This window comes from Eutrigla gurnardus (assembly GCF_963514095.1).
Source record: "Eutrigla gurnardus genome assembly, chromosome: 14".
Classification (NCBI taxonomy): domain Eukaryota; kingdom Metazoa; phylum Chordata; class Actinopteri; order Perciformes; family Triglidae; genus Eutrigla; species Eutrigla gurnardus.
This window is the reverse complement of record NC_139937.1, coordinates 22,800,510-22,819,290: the sequence shown is the minus strand read 5'-3', so window position 1 is coordinate 22,819,290 and position 18,781 is coordinate 22,800,510. Positions and strand designations below refer to the sequence as shown.

The 18,781-nt window shown below is 46.0% G+C and overlaps 4 protein-coding genes across 4 annotated transcripts in view; 1 reads left to right on the top strand and 3 right to left on the bottom strand.

The window, feature by feature from the left end:
* The window catches only part of sv2a (synaptic vesicle glycoprotein 2A), a 32,827-nt gene extending 21,700 nt beyond the window's left edge, over positions 1-11,127 (bottom strand). The window contains exon 1 of the mRNA XM_084026051.1: positions 10,991-11,127. The gene's annotated coding sequence lies outside the window, so the exon portion shown is untranslated. The remainder of the gene's footprint in view (positions 1-10,990) is intronic.
* The window catches only part of rpz6 (rapunzel 6), a 196,341-nt gene that overhangs the window by 162,365 nt on the left and 15,195 nt on the right, over positions 1-18,781 (bottom strand). The gene's annotated exons all lie outside the window — the stretch shown is intronic.
* LOC311023940 (uncharacterized protein) lies at positions 12,756-15,247 on the top strand. Its single transcript, XM_084026065.1, has 2 exons — positions 12,756-13,069; positions 14,442-15,247. Exons 1-2 carry the CDS (start codon positions 12,987-12,989, stop codon positions 14,794-14,796), a joined length of 438 nt encoding a protein of 145 aa, XP_083882191.1. The 5' UTR covers positions 12,756-12,986; the 3' UTR covers positions 14,797-15,247.
* The window catches only part of mtmr11 (myotubularin related protein 11), a 28,010-nt gene continuing 24,542 nt past the window's right edge, over positions 15,314-18,781 (bottom strand). The window contains exon 17 of the mRNA XM_084026048.1: positions 15,314-17,205. Coding sequence (XP_083882174.1) covers positions 16,762-17,205 — 444 coding nt within the window. The 3' untranslated portion in view covers positions 15,314-16,761. The remainder of the gene's footprint in view (positions 17,206-18,781) is intronic.

Here is an 18,781-nt window from a genome sequence, read left to right as displayed (position 1 = left end):
CCGGGTCTCTAGAGGCCTTGGGGGTCCCTCCACCAGGTCTCTAGAGGCCTAGGGGGGTCCTTGGCCTGAAAACGTTGCAGACCTCTGGTCTTGTCTACGTCAGAGCCGGTTTGTACCGACATTCGCACCGCGTTGACATTTGAGCTCAGTGACCTATATCCCCCCCCTCGGCCAATCACAGCGTGGCATTTACAATGTGGCACACAAACACACCGCGGAGCCAAACGTATGACAGATGCATGCTGGGAGCTCAGATACCTGTGATTAACAAGCGGTGCATTAAAAGGTCAACGTATACGGGAGTTGCTGCTGCTGCTCAGGTCAGACTGAAGCTCCCACTGAGCTCACATGGAATCACAGTCTGTAGACTATGAGGAACGTGGAGACCACACACGTATGGCTGTGAGGTCAGACGCTGATATGGAGCTTCCTTCTACTTCCTTTTGCTCTCTCACTCGTAACGTTTCATTTCCTGTCGCCCTAATCGGAGTCCTCATCAGGTTGACGCAGAGAAGAGCGGAGCAAAGGGAAAAAAGAAAGAAGAAAGCACTCATTGTAAATCTATCAGCTCGTTTCCATGACGCTGGTGTCGCTGTGACGCTGCCCTCGTTTGTCACCATGGCAACGACACGCCGCACCAATGAACAAGGCAGCAAGCGAACGCAGCGGAGAAAACATCGTCGACGTGTTTCAGGGAGAAGTTGGAAGTAAGTTGTTCAAAGTGTTGCATCTACACATGAATAATGAGGGGAAACTATAGAAATAGAACAGGAGTAGAAACGATATCACGTTCAAATCAACAACAACAACAACAACAACAACAACAGCAACAACAACAACAACAACAACAACAACAGCAACAACAACAACAGCAACAACAGCAACAACAACAACAGCAACAGCAGCAGCATTGACACACTTCTATCTCCATCATGTGGATCAGTGATGCTGCAGCAGACTGTGTTCATCGGTTCATTAGAGCCGAGCGATCGACGAAACAGAACAGAAACATTGGGAACGGCGAGCCGTGTGCACAGCTGTTGTGTTCAATGACGCTCGTTAAAATGGGCACCAACGTGAAGTTAGAGGAGTTCAGTGGTCGTCGGTCAGAAACTGACTGAAGAAAACAAGTTTTCGTGTAACTTTTGGAGGCATCTTAAATGAATAAAATGACCATCTTTTGTTATTATGTATAAAGTTGTGATTGAATTGTTTGACTGGGACTGACCATGAATATACATTTGGATTATTTTTATTAATATAATGTATTTGTTTATCTTTAAGTCAAGATATGCTGAGGTTTAATCCCATGTTAAAATGAGGATGGGATGTTCTGAATATTTATGCTACGTTCGTTCCTCCATAATTCATTTTTAAAAACGTGGTCACAGAAGGAAAAAAATATTTTAGAGGCATTTGACGACTGCTCATTGCCAATAAAAATGTTGCACATCGGGTCTACCGAAGCCCTGACCCGGTCCAACGTCTCGAAAAGGAGCGCTTGTTTACGGCTCGTCTGCCACAACAACACATCTCTAGTGTGACCCGGCGGAGGCGGCGTTCCCCCACAGAGCGAGTCTCCAGGGGGCTGAAGTCATTCTTGCAGCTTCACCACAGCCTCTTTAAAGAGAGCAGCAGCCGAAGCCGAAGCATGGTGGGGGGGGGGGGGGGGTCGGCCTGAGGGAGTCGGCACCACGCAACAACACGACCGCTAACGCTAGCCCAGTGTGCTGCAGAAGAGATGACATCATTATTTTACGATTTAATGCGTCACATCACAGCTCATCTCAGAAACCCAGGATTACTACAATAAACAGGATCACGTAGCCGATCCTCTACAATCTCACTTCTTTCTGCAACCAGAGGAGTCGCCCCCTGATGGCCAGCAGAGAGAATGCAAGTTTTAAAGGCACTTCAGCATTGGCTTCACTTTTCAGAACCGGAGGTTGCCCCCTGGATTGCATTGACAGTGTTATGATCAATTATTCAACAAGGCATGTAATTAATATCAGGTGTGATTTACATTACACCAGATTAGTACCAATTAGCTGGAGTCTAACCTCATTGACATCATTAATATCATCCTTCCGGTTCATTAAAATGCATTGTATAACAATATTTGTGCATTATAATGATATCGGATCAAGAAAGCGACGGCAGTTGGAACCAGAAAACGAGGGGGGGGGGGGGGGGGGGGGGGGTGGAGCAGGCGGTAGGAGGTGGGAATCTGAAAGCTTCCTGTGTACTCTGGGGGTGTTGAACAGACAGACTACCGCCAAGCCGACATCACACGACCCAGGAGGTCTGCTGACGCCCGATGGGGGGCTACTGTAGACCTCCCTTCACTCTGCTGATTTAGACTAAACGGTTTGGTCAGGTTTTCCTCAATTCCTCTTTTAAAAAGCTTATTTTTTCAAAACCAGCTGCAAAAAAAAGGAAAGAATATTGGATGCAGAATTATTTCGTTGCATTTCCAGCCTCACAAACGTTCCTCAGATCAAAGGTTTGGACGGATTTCTACAGAAATGTTTCTCAAACCCAAATTACATTGGCCAGCATTAATATGTATAGTAAGCTTTATCCATCCATCCATGGATCCACCCACCCATCCATCCCTCCATCCATCCATCCCTCCATCCACCCATTCACCCACCCACACGTCATCCATTCCTCCATCATTGTCTGGTCAAAAGTGCAGCTCTTTTGTTCCGACAGATTCTCTGACAGACAGCGTCGCATCGTCAGCAAAATGTTGTGAAAGACATTTGGTGCCGTGTCATCAGCCTGGATCTCATCCCAATTTCATCCCCGTTGCTCATTTTGGTTTTTCCCACTTGTGTGTTTGTGATAACCGAGCGACCCACTCATGATTTCTCCAGCCAGGAGATTGGACCACGTGCCTCCATTACTGGTGGATAAAATGCTGCGTAGTCATAATTCAGCTGTTGTTTTGTATGAGTTGCTGCTGAGTCACTGTTTGTTTGTTTGCTCGTTCAGTTGCAGAAAATGATTAAAGCTAGTTTCCCTGATGTGGAATCTTTAATATTCCTCTGCCGGTCATGTTATCTGCTGTTTACATTCCTTCTGATGCAAATTCAAAATCTGCATTCCAGTCATCTACTACTGCTTTTGTTTGTGCAGAAAATGGTATGAAAATAAATGTTCCTCGAATGTTTGACAAAGAAAAGCATCAAATCCTCACATCTGCATGGAAGTGATAAGCGTTACATCTTCACTTCCTCTCATCGACGTCTTGGAGGCAATTTCTGTAAGTGATTGCTCCATTAGGAATATATTAAAGCCACGATGGTTTGTTGATGCTCGTCCCTCCTGCAGCAGAACATTGGATTTCATGGCTCAAAAACAAATCTGGCAAGAAAAAGCAGCGAGTGATGAACTCAAACTCACCAGATTCTGTCGCCTACAGACAGAATAAATGAAATATAAACAAAAAGGTCTGTTTGCAGTTGTCACATATTCATTTAAATGGCTGAAGGAGCGTTTACCCAGCCTGCACTGCTCCCATGAAAGACAAATAACGTTGAAGGGTACAGAGGAAGGTTTCTACAGCCAGATTACTGCCTTTGTGTTATTGCTGATAACGTGATCATCGAGCCTGGAAGACACGTGTGCGTTGTTGGGCGTGACAGACGATGATTCGTTGCTTTACAGTCAGATTAGACAAAAATGGGAACTTGAAAATCCATATTCTACATATTGAGGTGGAGGAAAAAAGGGATTTTGTTAACGCTTATTGAAAAAAAAAAAGTTAGAATAACAAATTAGAATTCCCGTTTACCTGAAAATACCTATAATATTATAGCATAAATGGATAGATATCTTATTATTTGGCCTATTTTTCATGTAATTAGTATGAAATGACAGTTCTATCTCGGAACTGTAGCACAACCTTAAGAATTGCCAGACGTAGAAATTACAGTTTATCATAATTCTCACTTTGCTCACATCATTAGAATTTAATCTTGAGCATCAGAGGTCAGAGGTCAGTCTAGGGAAGGTGACGACAGTGGGAACATTCAGATGGAAAGAACCTTTCAACCGTGAAGAATAAACGCGGTTCATCTCGGCATCACCTCGGCCGTCTGCTCACAATAAATGCATTTCCTGTTTCTATCTCTGCAGGCGGTGCAGCTGGAGTCCTCCACGTCCAACCTCTTCACCGCCGCTCAATCAATATTCCATCGCTCTCGGAGAAGCGAAGCCGATTGGCCGGCCCCTCCTTCGTCACCATGGTCACGACCTTTGAAGCAGGAGACACTTGAGGCCCATCTGAATACAACGAGGCAGCCCATCACCATCCCATTAACCTTTCACGAGCCGGAGATGCCGAGATGAGAGAGTGTGTGTTGTCTGTTGTGTCTCTGAATAACAAACACCAATGGCTAAATATATATATATATATATCACTATATATCGTTATATAGACATCTTTGTTTGCAGCCGGAGGAGTCTTTGTGAAACAAAGCACTTCCACAAACTGTTCTGGCATCTGTAATGAAGTGTAAATCTTTTTTTTTGTGAGCAGAGAAGTCGCCAGAGGGCCACACACACACACACACACACACACACACACACACACACACACACACACACACACACACACACACACACACACACCAACACACACACACACACACACACACACACACACACCAACAGACCTGCTACAAACCACGTGGAAGTCGAAAAAGCATGCTGATCACATGATCATAGACGGTCTACGAGAAGTGAACGTAGCCACCGTGACGTCACTCCGTGGTTTACTCGCTGCTTCTATGTGACTCTAAATGGACCTGTCAATCAGCAGGTAAGCCCCGCCCCCTAAAGCACCCCCTGCTTTCTGGTCTGGTGGACTCTAAATGGACCATAATGTACTAAATGAACATCATGCTGGATTGAAGAAGACTTGAAACTAGAGATTGAGACCATAAACTCATGTTTACAATGTTTACTGAGATAATACATCAAGAGAGAAGTAGGACCATTTTCTCATAGACTTCTATACAACCAGAGAGGAGTCGCCCCCTGGTGGCCAGCAGAGAGAAGTAGGACCATTTTCTCATAGACTTCTATACAACCAGAGAGGAGTCGCCCCCTGGTGGCCAGCTGAGAGAAGTAGGACCATTTTCTCATAGACTTCTATACAACCAGAGAGGAGTCGCCCCCTGGTGGCCAGCAGAGAGAAGTAGGACCATTTTCTCATAGACTTCTATACAACCAGAGAGGAGGCGCCCCCTGGTGGCCAGCAGAGAGAAGTAGGACCATTTTCTCATAGACTTCTATACAACCAGAGAGGAGGCGCCCCCTGGTGGCCAGCAGAAAGACTGCAACAAAGCATTGCATATATTGTTAAAAAACAGGAATAATATCCTGTTAACAACCAGAGATGTGACGTAAAAAATAATAATAATAAACTAAAATTGTAAGAATGTTGTCAAGTTTGAGGAAGCTGCTTTGTTCATTTTAAAATGTTCTGCAAATGAAATATCTTCTACTTGACGATATGAATAAGTCTTCCAGAGGAGCACTAGAGATCTCCGTCGGTCTCCGGAGGACTTCCATCAGTTCTATCACATCCTCCCGACATCAGCACATAACCACCATGAAGCCTCCTGACAGCCGGGAGCGGTTAACAACTCTCTTTTTACCGCACCGTTAAAACTTAAAGAGCATCTGCTAAACTGCCAAGCATTGATTTCCCCTTTCACGTCGGGGCCTCGGCACCGGGCGAGAGGACATATTACTTTGTGGAAACACAGGAGGCGTTTAGCAGCAGACAGCTTTTGGCAGGGAAAAAAGACAAGCTTTTATCGGGCTCCGAGAAGATGGATGAGGAGGGGAGGAAACATCGAATAGTTCATACGGAGCAAGACCGTCGCCCTCAAACACCACCACTCTCTCTGATGAACTACCATCACACTCTTCTTCAATCCAGCATGATGTTCATTTAGTACATTATGGTCCATTTAGAGTCCACCAGACCAGAAAGCAGGGGATGCTTTGGGGGGCGGGGCTTACCTGCTGATTGACAGGTCGCTACCACGCTACCAATGCTAGTTAGCTACTAAGATGACTTTAACACTTAGCTGTAAAGTTGACCTTGAATCATGAAGCTAACTTTGTTAGCAGCTTCACACCAGAATCCACATGGATCCAGATCCAGTAAGGGCGTGGCTCTGATGCAGGTGTTCATCAGATCCACCCGTCGCTCCTCCCACAGTCCAAATATGGTCACTTCTTTCTACTGGCTGCAAAAATGCAAGATGTCGACGGCTAAAATGCTGAATTCGAGGCTTCAAACCTGTAGTTTTTCAAACTCTAGACTAGATCCAAAAAAGATACCGAATATGTCAAAGCAGGTAAATGTGTTTACAAGATATCTATGATTTCCCCTTTGAAATAGTCACTAAAAGGCCTCTTCCACTGTAATTCTGTCAAATAACAAAGCTGTTGAGAGAAAGAAGGAACTAGAAGGTGAACCAGCGTCTGAAAGGTTTCTGTCATTATTTTACATCTGCATTTCCTCGCCTTCGTTTCACAAAGTTGCATCCAATTATCAGCCCGTTCGCCGGCTGCCAGGATGAGTCATAACTCTCCCGATATAACCTCGGCTTTCAACGACGACATCAACACACAGCCATCCTTCTCCACGGGGACAGCCAGCCTCCGATTACATTCAGTATCGATTCAGCGTCAAAAGTCCGATAACGTGATGATTCCAGTCCAAGATGACGTCTTCAAATGTCTCATTTTGTCTGAACAACAAAAATGAATGATTTTCGAGAGATAAAATCAATCAAACGATGAATCAGAGATCTTTGTCTTCTCATCAATCGACTCATTGATTGTTTCTGCTCTTATCTTTGTCACACAGGAAGTACAGCTGTGCGGTTGAAATGTACAGTTTTTGATTTTCTCAATTCTGATCATTTAAAGTCCTCGGAATCATTTAAACTGTGATAAATCCCCTGAAGGTGGATGGATATGGATTCTGAAGTTCCTGCAGCTTCACACTGACTCTGTGATGCAGTCGAGGTGTTGATGCTGCAGTCTTTTCTCCGCTCACACGTTTACACACTGAATTCAATCCTGATGCTCATTTTGACACCGCAGATGCTGTGTGTGTGTGTTTGTGTGTGTGTGTGTGTTTGTGTGTGTGTGTGTGTGTGTGTGTGTGTGTGTGTGTGTGTGTGTGTGTGAGAACAGACGTGTGCAGCATAGAGTGAAAAAGAAATGCGAGTGTGGAAAAGGAAAAGTGAGAGATTCATTCAGCGTGAGTGTGTGATTGTGAGAGTGTGTGATTGTGTGTGATTGTGTGTGTGATTGTGTGTGTGTGTGTGTGTGTGTGTGTGTGTGTGATGAGGTCACTGGAGTCCTCGGAGCTGCAGATGGCTGTAATGTCACGCAGCGCTGAATCTCATTTCTCTTGACATCTCTGATTTCTCGTCGTGACGCACGCCGTGAATCTTCCTCCGCCGACGGATCGGCGGCTCGATTCCCCACGAAGATGGGGAGAGAGAGAGAGAGAGAGAGAGAGAGAGAGAGAGAGAGACCACTGTACCGAGATACAGGAAGCGCAATTATATTCAGTTCATGAATTGACTCAGAGGTGTTTTCTTTTTTTTTGTATTATTTTTGATGTTCTTTCTACAATCTATAGTAAAACTCCGGTTCTTAGTCCAGTTTCCTGATCTTCTTCTTGTTCCAACATGTTAATTAAAGACATTTATCTCCTAAATCACAGCTGGAGAACGAGAGGAAACCTTCTATAGAATTCCTCCTCACAGCCAGAAAACCTGGCTCCATCCACAGGACGACTGCTGAGAGTCTCTGAGTGCATCGGCAGCGTTGCATTCTGGGTCAGCACAGCCCACGCGTGTGCTCCGTTTAAAGACCCCCCTCCCCCCCCAGCAGGACTCAGTCAACAAACACCTACGCTCATCATAAAGCAGGAGGAAGATTACATTCGGCCGTATGTTCTCCAGCCGATGATGAGATTTATCAGGAAAAGGTCCAGAAATCAAACCTCAGGTCTCAAAGTCACAGGTTAAATCAACATGATCTATATTTGGACCTGGAGACCTGAAGACCTGGAATCCTGGAGACCTGGAGACTAAAGGAAAGGGAACAAGCAGAGCAGGTCCTCTTTAAATGCCCTTAGATGCAGCAGACACACTTCTGCTCATCATCGTCACCCAGACTCAGAATCTCATCATCCATCACTTTCCTATCGACTCCTCTGGTCTGAGTGACCGGGGGGGGGGGGGTCCTCCCAAGGCTGTGTGAAGGATCAATTATTCACATCTTGTTTTACGCCACAAGGACCGGAACGCGGGAGTCGACTCGGCCTTCGCCGGTGATGGATGGACGCGATAAAATAAAATCAAACACCGTCCTCTCGCAGCAGCCGTCAGACATCTGGAGTCACACAGGAAGTCGTCGCGTTCCCTCCGGGCTGAGGAGAGAGCGGCAGCCTGGGAGGAGCTGATTGGCTGTTAGCTTTACTGGGTCACAGCTCCTCCCTGGAGCTCTGCAGCCCAACATGAGTCACGTCATCGGCTGTGTGAGCGTGCACCGTCACCCCCGGTGGCAACACCGTGACGTCACACCTCTGCATCCATTTTGGCTCCGCTCGCTGCAAAATGGACTAAAGAGGGGAGTCTGAGGGCAGAAGGTCAGAACCGGCAGAAGAAACTGTGCACGAAGCAGGTTCATTGTGCTTTAATAGCCGTCACTCTGTTGTGTTGTTCATTTGAATGTCATGTACGTGTTTTATATAGTATATTTTGTAAGAAGCAGAAGAAGCAGAAGAAGAAGAAGAAGGAGAAGAAGAAGCAGAAGAAGAAGAAGAAGAAGAAGAAGGTTGTGTCCCCTTCTTATACACAATTGACAGCAACCTCAATACTGTCACCAAAGTAGGTCTGCACACCCCCAACCTACAAGAGCTTCACACGTATCACACATGCAACGTCCCTGGACAACACACACACACACACACCGCCAGTCTCACCTCCACCTTCAGGCAGGAGGTTTAGAAGCATGAGGTGCAACACAGCTTCAGCAGAAGCTTAAACACCTCAAACACCCCCATACTCCCCCAGTGATGATCTGTGGGGGGCGTTGTCTGCACTCTGCTGCACCACAACCTGCTGTTTTTTTATTTTTAGCGGTTATGTTAATTTTTCCGGCTCCACCGCTTCCAGCCGCGGGGAACGACAGGTTGTAACTTGTGAAATCTCTACGGATGGAGCGGAGCGAGGACCAATCAGCAGCTCCGCCTGTTTCAACAACATCAGCTTCACCTGCAACACCTGAGTGACGCTGAGAGCATCAATCAGACAAGAGAGACGGGAGGAAGTGAAAGATTCATTCTGAGCCAAAATCTCAAACTCACTGAACATGGCTGAGAAACACTCAATACGATCATAAATGATGGAGAAATTAAGAAATGTTTTTTGTAAATTGCAAATCTCTAACCACAGAAAACCAAACTGTTCACCGTGAAGCTGCATGTCTGTCAGGCTGGAAGTGTTTCAATCACAAACAATGAAAAGAGGGATGTTGTCAGTTAGACATGACGATATGAAAACATCATATCATGATTATTCTGGCCAAAATAACTGCGATTCATAATATATTCCTGATAATCATCAAAAAATGTTTAAAGCAAATCAATAAAATAAGTTGATCATCAGTCATAAGGTCTCCCTGAATCAATAAGTACCATGTAAGTACCAGTATCATGTATTTTATTCATCACGTGTCTCCTGATGGTGAACTATAGGCAGCTTCATCAAGTCACTCGTGACGACATTCATGATCATCCCGATGATGGAAATTCACCTCGATCAACTTATTGAGTGTTTTTTAACAATCAAATCTGAACTCATCATCTCTGCTGCCCTGCAGGTCTGCTACAGTAGCTGCCCCCCCCCCCCCCCCCCCCTCCCCCTCCCTGCAGAAGGACCTGAGCTGCAGTCATGGCTGCCACGGCGACGACACATCACACATGCCAAGTTGTGAAAAAAGGCATCACCTCTAAAAACACGGAGCAGAGCAGAAATCCAGAAACAAAAAAACAGCTTCTTCAGACGATCAGAGGAGCAGACATGAAGCACCGCAAAGCCTCAGAGGAGAGAGAGAGACAGAGAGAGACAGAGAGAGAGAGCAGGGAGGTAAAACTGCTCATCACTCTCCCCCTCTCTCTCTCTCTCTCCATCACATCCTCCCCGCTGGGTTTCTACAAGGTCATTTTGGCGCACGACGCAGGAGAGGACACGCAGCCTCCCCGAGCGTTACTGCACCAAACACGCAAAGACTCATAAGCAGGACAACTTTATAACACACACACACACACACACACACACACACACACACACACACACACACACACACACACATATATATATATATAAATAATGTGACAGTGGGGGTCGAGGTTGAGCTAGGACTGTGTGACCGTGATACTGAAGGGAGAGAGACAGAGAAGGGCATCGGTGCCAAAACCTTCAATTAGACAGAACTGGATAAATGATGGGAAGATGATCATAATGTGCTGATTGAGGATATAATAAACACAACACCCCCCCTCCCCCTCCCAGTGTCGACCCTCCGCGCTGGGACGGATGATGGAGATCTCTCTTAACGAGACCTCCCAGAAGGAAAAGGGCGCTTCTCTCAGAAACCTTCCAAACATGTCCCTGAACGCATCATATCAAACGACTCTCAGTTTCGGGTCTCAGTTTTAGGGGTCATCGTAGCGCAGCGGAGGCCTGACAAACTCCTTTTTCTTTTAAATGACAAATAAACGTCGAGTTTTGCAGCGGAAACACGTGTAAACGCGCGCGCATCTCCCTCCGCCGCCCTGCGCCCGGATCACCGCTGGAAAACGGCTAATTATGGCGAATTAACGCATCGCAAAGGAAAGTTCGCACATTTAAGAAGGGTTTATCTTTTAAAATGTTCTTACCTTGATGGAGCGAAGATCGGCGCGTGTTTAGAGGGGAGGGGGGGGACCGGGTTTCGGGTTTTTGTCCGTGCAGGGAGTCACCCCGACTACCTGAAGCGAAAAAAGGTCCTGTGTGCCCCTGTGATGTACGCTGACGTAGGAGAGCTGCACCCTCCGCCCCCTTTACTTACTACACAGCATCCCTCTTGGATGGAGATGGAGATGGAGACACCGCCCCCTCCTCCTCCTCCTCCCCCTCCTCCTCCGCCCCCCTCCCCCTCCCTCTCTCACGGAGCGGTGAAGACGATGTGTGTGTGTGTGTGTGTGTGTGTGTGTGTGTGTGTGTGTGTGTGTGTTTGTGTGTGTGCGTGTGTGTGTGTGTGTGTGTGTGTGTGTGTGTGTGTGAGGTGATTCAGTCTCAGGTGAGTCTGAAATATCACAAGGTCACACTTTTTTTTTTTTAATGGGATTAATAACACAACCAGGTGGCGGATGTACGCGCTGCGCGCTCCCGCGCGTGGACTAGTGTGATTGGCTCCACGCGCAACCAAATGGTTGGTGCAAGACGAGCCTCTCCCCTGCACGTGCTCGGGCTCGTGCCTGTAATTGGCTGTTAAGGAGATGGGGGGGAAAGTCACAAGGATGCCCCCTGTGGACGATGATTAAAATCCTTTTAATTGTTCTAGGTTTGTGACTCAAATATCAGAATTTTAGGTTAAAAACAAACAAAAACACATGAGCAATAAAAACGCTGAATAAACATCTATGAAGATGACTAAGCTAAAAAAAACACATTTGTCATATTTGTATTTTTAGACTAAATGAAATGTCAGTTTAATAAACTGGGAGCCGGTTGAATAAACTGGGGGCCGGTTTATTGTCCTAGGAGCCGGTTTAATGATCTCGGGTCCGGTTTAATGAGGTGCCTTATCTGCAGTTGTAAACGTAACGTCATGAATCACAGCAGCAAACAGTGTTGAGCAGCTCAATTAAATCAGAAAAAATGACCTTGTGTCCATTATTTTAATCTCTCATTATTAACTAAAGTGGCTCATTAAAGTCCATGAGGCATTCAATGTCAGCAACAAACAGTAATATTCATATTCCTCATAGCATATAATGTGTTGGCTGGTGTTTATAATAACCAACAGTCACAGTTTGAAATATTATTTTTTCCTTTATGGGTAGAAATATATTGTGTTTTTAAGGCATGTACTTGTCGCCACCTGGTGGTTACTTTAGGTAATGAATTCAGTAAAAAAGTACTAATATTCTAACATTGAAGAACATGTATTCATAGACTAACACTCAACACTCCAAGTCTCTTTGATTAAAAAACAAATATTAGTACAAACTCAATCCTAACAACTTAAACACTAAACTGATGAGTGGGAATAATATTAAAAAACAAATGGACTTGATTTCAAAATTATTTTCTGTATGACACTTTATTGAATATTATATATTATTATATATTTATATTAAAATATATATATTAAATATATATTTATATATACAATGAATATATAGAGTTTAAATTGTTTTAAACACGTGTACACCAAACAAACTGAGATTTAAACAGCTGATTAAATGAATATCTAGATGTTATTTCTGACAGTATTCCTGCGCATCTCCGCCTCCTGCGCGTTTCTCTCCCCGATATGACGCAAATGAAACACCGCAGCTGCGCCTCTCCGCGTCCACTTTGCGCCGCTGCGGAGGAGGAGGAGGAGGAGGAGGAAGAAGAGGAGGAGGAAGGAAAAAAAGGCACGACGGGAAAAAAAAAAAAATCCCACAGCACTCAAACACGCGCAGAGAGAGAGGAGCGCTTTGTTTACCTCCATTCAGACGCTCGCTGGTTGCGCATCCTTCCCATCCGCGCGTTTACACTCCGCAGACCCCCTTCTGTTCTCCTCTGGTCCCGGACTCAGAGACCACGGAGACTCGCCGCTGTCGTGTTTCCAGTGACAGACATGACGCTCGCCAGAGACCAGGTCGATGAGGTTCGGGTTCTACCATGAGAGGAGCCGGCATGGACCTGCTGTGGAGGATCCTAGCAGCTCTCAGACTGGACTGCTTTAAGGATTCATCGTCGTCAAAGTGAGTGCGAATAAAAATCCAGAAATCCATCATGAATGACTCCATTAAGCACCTCGACCTGTTTCATTCTTCCCTCATATGTATTGTTTTCTGTGATGATCATTAACTGTGTAATCGTCTGGCGGATTGTTGGATGTGTGAATCAGCAGACTGTGACTAAACAGGCAGAAATAGATTCTCTTTTAAGGGGAAATATGTCCTTCACTTCACAGTTGTTATGACAACAGGTTTTTCTGAGTCATTATCTGCTCTCAGCGTCACACAACTCGTGTGTATGAATCTGAAAACCCATACATTCATGTTTCAAGTATGTCAACATGAGGAGCAATTAATTTCTGCAGGTATAATTTGCCCTCATTAAAAAAGGTGCGTGAGCCAAATAACACACCTGAGTCCGAGTCTGACCCAGAACATGCAACATCCATGTAGAAGCAGACACACCTCCATGGTTGAAACCAGACCAGCAGCTCCACATTTCTTGTTCTACCTGTTAGGTATTGAACAGAACAAATTAAATCTGTTCCCAACATGATGGGACTCGTTCCAGAAGAGGAGGCCGGAGGTGTTGTTGTTGTGAAAGACGTCAGCTTTGATGGACGTGTGTTTCTGACTGACCGATGACCCACTTCATCAGAAAAGTCATTGGCAGGTGGATCAGTGATGAGAATGTCATGGATTGCTGCCCTCGTTTTGGCTCATTTGCTGTTTTTAAAGAACAGCGTGGAACAAAATTATGCTTTAAAACTAAATTTTGTATATTTTCCAGTAAATTAAGCTGATTTTCCTGTTTTATCGCATCGTTGATTGAATATCTGGATATATTTGGTAGTTTTCTTCTAGGCCTGTTTCTCAAAAATGACAAATTATTCCTTTAAACTTGAAAGAATTGTGACCATGATGTGTCCTGACTGGGACATTTAAGTGTGGTTGCCCCCGGTGGACAGACTGTGTAATGGCGACCTCTTTCTTTTTAAATATGTCAAATTTTATCGTTGACATTTCAGTTTTTTTGCAGTTTCTTGTCGACCGACATTTACACAGAAATTATTTGACTTTGGCTTCCACCTTTACGCTCCAGTAGAACACAATACCACAAACGTCACAGGTTCGATTCCAGCCTTGGGGGGGGGGGGGGGGGGTCCAGTCTGTCTCTGCAATCAAAAACAAAAATAGAATTAGTGACTTGTGGTTCCTCCTATTAAAGACATATTTGTGTGAAATTGTCATAATAAGCATTATCGCCAGAAACGTGTTAGGTGACCTTTTGACCTTTCAGCAAAAATCCAATCAGTTCATCCTTGAAGTCTCGATATTTGTTTGTAGGGAGTAAAAGTGAAACGTTGAAGCACAGATACCTGTTTTTCCCCCTCAGGTCCCCCACCAAGCAGAGCTCCAGCCAGGCCGGCAGCCTGGAGAGCAGCTCCCTGACCGGCTCCCTGTCGCTGGGCCCCGACGTGCCGCACTGCCAGTGCTGCATCACCTACGAGGCCCGCCTGAAGCGCCTCTCCTGCGGACACCTGTACTGCGACGCCTGCTGCGACCAGATCGTCAACCTGGCCTTCGAGGACATCGAGGGTCTGTCCGACTACCCCTGCCCCATGTGCAAGTCCCTCCGGCAGCTGGGGGGCCTCGGGCCCTCCTCGTCCGGGTACTTCTACGGGCCCGACGGCGTCCTGCAGCAGGAGGCGTGCTCGGGGAAGGGCCACCACGGCACTCGGTGGGGTTGATGCTCCCGATGTTGGACTTTAAAACGCTGCTTCAGCTTTCTAACGTTGTCTGTGGTTTTCAGGTGAAACGTCAGAATGCATGACTCGACATCCGTAGGTTCAGAAGTGCCAAAACATGCATCTGGAGATTTATCATCATCATAACAAACATGTTGGGAGATTTACATAATGAGCCAGAAAGAAAAGCCTCATCATGTTTTTAAATAACATGCAGGTTTTTCTGTATTAAAACAAAGTAGATATTTTTTGTACGTTAAACTTTTTCGAGTTCTTACTTTGTACATTTTCCTGTGAACGTTTTTTTTTTGGACGAATCCTTTTATTCTGATGTAACATCATGCGCCCGCGGTTGGATTTTAAAATGACATGTACAGTGCCATGCTGCTTTTTAAGTGTTCCAGATCATATGTAAATATTTATTTTGTTAAAAAATAAAGTTTGTGACCTGTGAGAGGGGGTGGAGTTTCGTATCTTCGTAGCACAGATTATGAAAACACTCGAGTTTGTCAACTGATAGCACTTTTTATTTAATCGGGATCAAAACATGCGGATACAAAAAACAACAATATGTACATCTGGCAAATTTAAGTGTTCGTACCAAAAACCCATTGAGTTCTATCACAACGGAGCGACGGCTGCAGCAGGAGATCAGATTAGATGACTCTTTGTTTTCCTCCGTGGAAGACGAGCGAACGCGTCGGCGTCACACCTGGAAAGCTTTGAAATTGTAGCTGAGATCAATGTGCCTCCATATTGATGTGATGAATATTTACAACAGTTTAATAATTCATAGTGCTATCGAGTGAGGTACCTTCTGACACGAGAGAAGGTCGGCACCACATCCGACGACCGTTAATCCCGCCAAAATACAATGTAGGTAAACGTGCTGGTTTTCATGACGACGCGTCGACTTGACATCCGCCGTTTCAAACCAGCCGTTTGGGTTTTAAAGCCGCAGGACCGGATTCCTCCCTCTGTGCTTTGAATACAGTCAGACACATCCAAGTCCTTGACCTAAATGCTGGCTGCATACTAATACACCTCCAGGCTGATGGAAGTAAACACAGGAAGGGAAAACAAGCTTCAACCGCGGAGATCAAAAGAGTTTAAGTTCTTCAAATCCACCTCAGAAACGATGGAGAAGTCCTCAAAACGGAAATCACATTTATCTACATTTGACCCATGAGTCAAAAATACTGATACTTTAATAACGCTGAAAGTTTGGATATTATATTTCCTAAAGCCTTTGTGCTGAACTCTGCAGTAACAGTGACTTCCAGCCACATTCAGGCCAACGCGACACTCTGAAATAAAAGGCCTCTCGCTGCTTCCAAGCATGCCAGAGCAGAGATATGAGAGCCGGACCAAAATAGCTCCCGTGGCCTAAATTCCACATTAAAGTCACCGCACTTCAGAAAAAAATGATGTTTTTTTAAAAATGAGTTACAAAAACTTGATTTTTTTACACATTAGCATGACATAAAAGGTCTCCAGAGCCGGTTACAAAAAACAAAATCAGAAATGTGTGATGAAGTGGAGCTGCTGTGTGTCGAGTCGCCGCATCGCATCACTATCTCCGTCGGATAAGGAGCTAAAAATGGGGACGGCGAGCTCTCCTCTTCCTGGAGGGTGACATGGCGTTTCCAAAACATGTCTTGACGGTTTCTGTGCTTCTCGAGTTCTGTCGTTGAACATCTTCAGCCCTTTTCTCTTTTTTGAATTCCAGTCCTGGAATATTGGACACTAAGTTTGCTTTACAAATATACAAAAACACAGTCACGTTATTTAAATACAGTACAGACGATGAGGAGTCCGGAGCTCGTGCACGGATTATTTCATACTGTGCTCCACCTAAACGTTGACTACAGGGAGGGAATGTCTGGTCCTCGTCGGCTCCATGTGTGCTGCTCGTGGTCCCGGGTTGTGGATCGGATCAGTGAGAGCCGCTGAGACGAGGACCAGACCTCAGGAAGCTATGGAGGACCCGTTGCTCTTCGGCAGCTTGGCGTTACCGGGCGGCGGGTGATACCGCTGGTCGGGCCGGGCCTCGGCCACCGACGAGTGCCCGAACAGGAACGTGTGCTTGTTCCCGCCGCCGTTGTCTCTGTGACCGGGCCTAGACGGTGCAGCCGAGGTGGAGGTCTGGTGGTTGGTGGAGGTAGCGGGGGGCGCCGTCGCCCTGGGCGTCGTGGCGCTCTGAGGCCTCGACGCCGGGAAGAGGAAGGTGCCGTTGTTGGTGTTTTGGTTCAGGTTGGTGTCGGTCCGCCGGGGCTCGGCCGTCTTGGTGGATGGGTTCAGATCCGTGCCGGTGCTGGACACTTGTGCTAGTTTGTCTTTGAGCTGCTGGACCTCGCGGGCCAGCCGGTCCACCGGGTGGGGGTGGTTAGCCGAGATGGGGTGGGAGAACGCCTGCGGACGGGAGACAACATGGTTGATTTCTTTTAGGGTAGGATGTCACAAACTCAACTCCCACCAGAGAGGTCATACTAAATATGAAAACACATTTTAAACACTTTAGATCACATCCCCAGGTGTATTGTGTAGCTTCTTGATATGCCTCTTTTACTTCTGTAAAACAAAATTCTGAAAAGTATCAGAAACTGTCATTCTCTCTGCTGGCCACCAGGGGGAGACTCCTCTCTGGTTGTATAGAAGTCTATGAGAAAATGGTCCTACTTCTCTCTGCTGGCCACCAGGGGGCGACTCCTCTCTGGTTGTATAGAAGTCTATGAGAAAATGGTCCTACTTCTCTCTGCTGGCCACCAGGGGGCGACTCCTCTCTGGTTGTATAGAAGTCTATGACAAAATGGTCCTACTTCTCTCTGCTGGCCACCAGGGGGAGACTCCTCTCTGGTTGTATAGAAGTCTATGAGAAAACGGTCCTACTTCTCTCTGCTGGCCACCAGGGGGCGACTCCTCTCTGGTTGTATAGAAGTCTATGAGAAAATGGTCCTACTTCTCTCTGCTGGCCACCAGGGGGCGACTCCTCTCTGGTTGTATAGAAGTCTATGACAAAATGGTCCTACTTCTCTCTGCTGGCCACCAGGGGGCGACTCCTCTCTGGTTGTATAGAAGTCTATGAGAAAATGGTCCTACTTCTCTCTGCTGGCCACCAGGGGGCGACTCCTCTCTGGTTGTATAGAAGTCTATGAGAAAATGGTCCTACTTCTCTCTGCTGGCCACCAGGGGGCGACTCCTCTCTGGTTGTATAGAAGTCTATGAGAAAATGGTCCTACTTCTCTCTGCTGGCCACCAGGGGGCGACTCCTCTCTGGTTGTATAGAAGTCTATGAGAAAATGGTCCTACTTCTCTCTGCTGGCCACCAGGGGGAGACTCCTCTCTGGTTGTATAGAAGTCTATGAGAAAATGGTCCTACTTCTCTCTTGATGTATTATCTCAGTAAACATTGTAAACATGAGTTTATGGTCTCAATCTCTAGTTTCAAGTCTTCTTCAATCCAGCATGATGTTCATTTAGTACATTATGGTTCATTTAGAGTCCACCAGACCAGAAAGCAGGGGGTGCTTTACCCTGTACCAAGGGCCATTTAAAGAGTTTTAAGCATCAGACTCAGGATGATCGTGACATCACACCTTCATATCATCACGTCTACACAATCCCACAGCCCTGCTTCAGATGCTCCCTCCGACCTGAAGACAACACTGTCACTCAATCTGGTTTTGTTGTGGTGAAATGCATTATGGATGAGAGTAGTGGAGCGGCGCCATGTCAAGACTTCGATAACATTGTGAGAAAGCAGGTCGGTTGTTCTCCGGCTGATGTTTGTTTGAGAGCTCGGCTGTGCCGTCGCTCCAAGCACTGTGATTTGGGAATGGATAGATATCTTGTTTCAGTGACGCTAAGAGGGGAAAGAAGGGGTTTTCAGGCCTGGAGGCACTTCTGGGAAACACTTCTACTCTGATCCGTCTACACCGTTAACCTGGGTTTGGTGTTTCAGCTGTTTGATGGGTTTTTACTTCTTCTT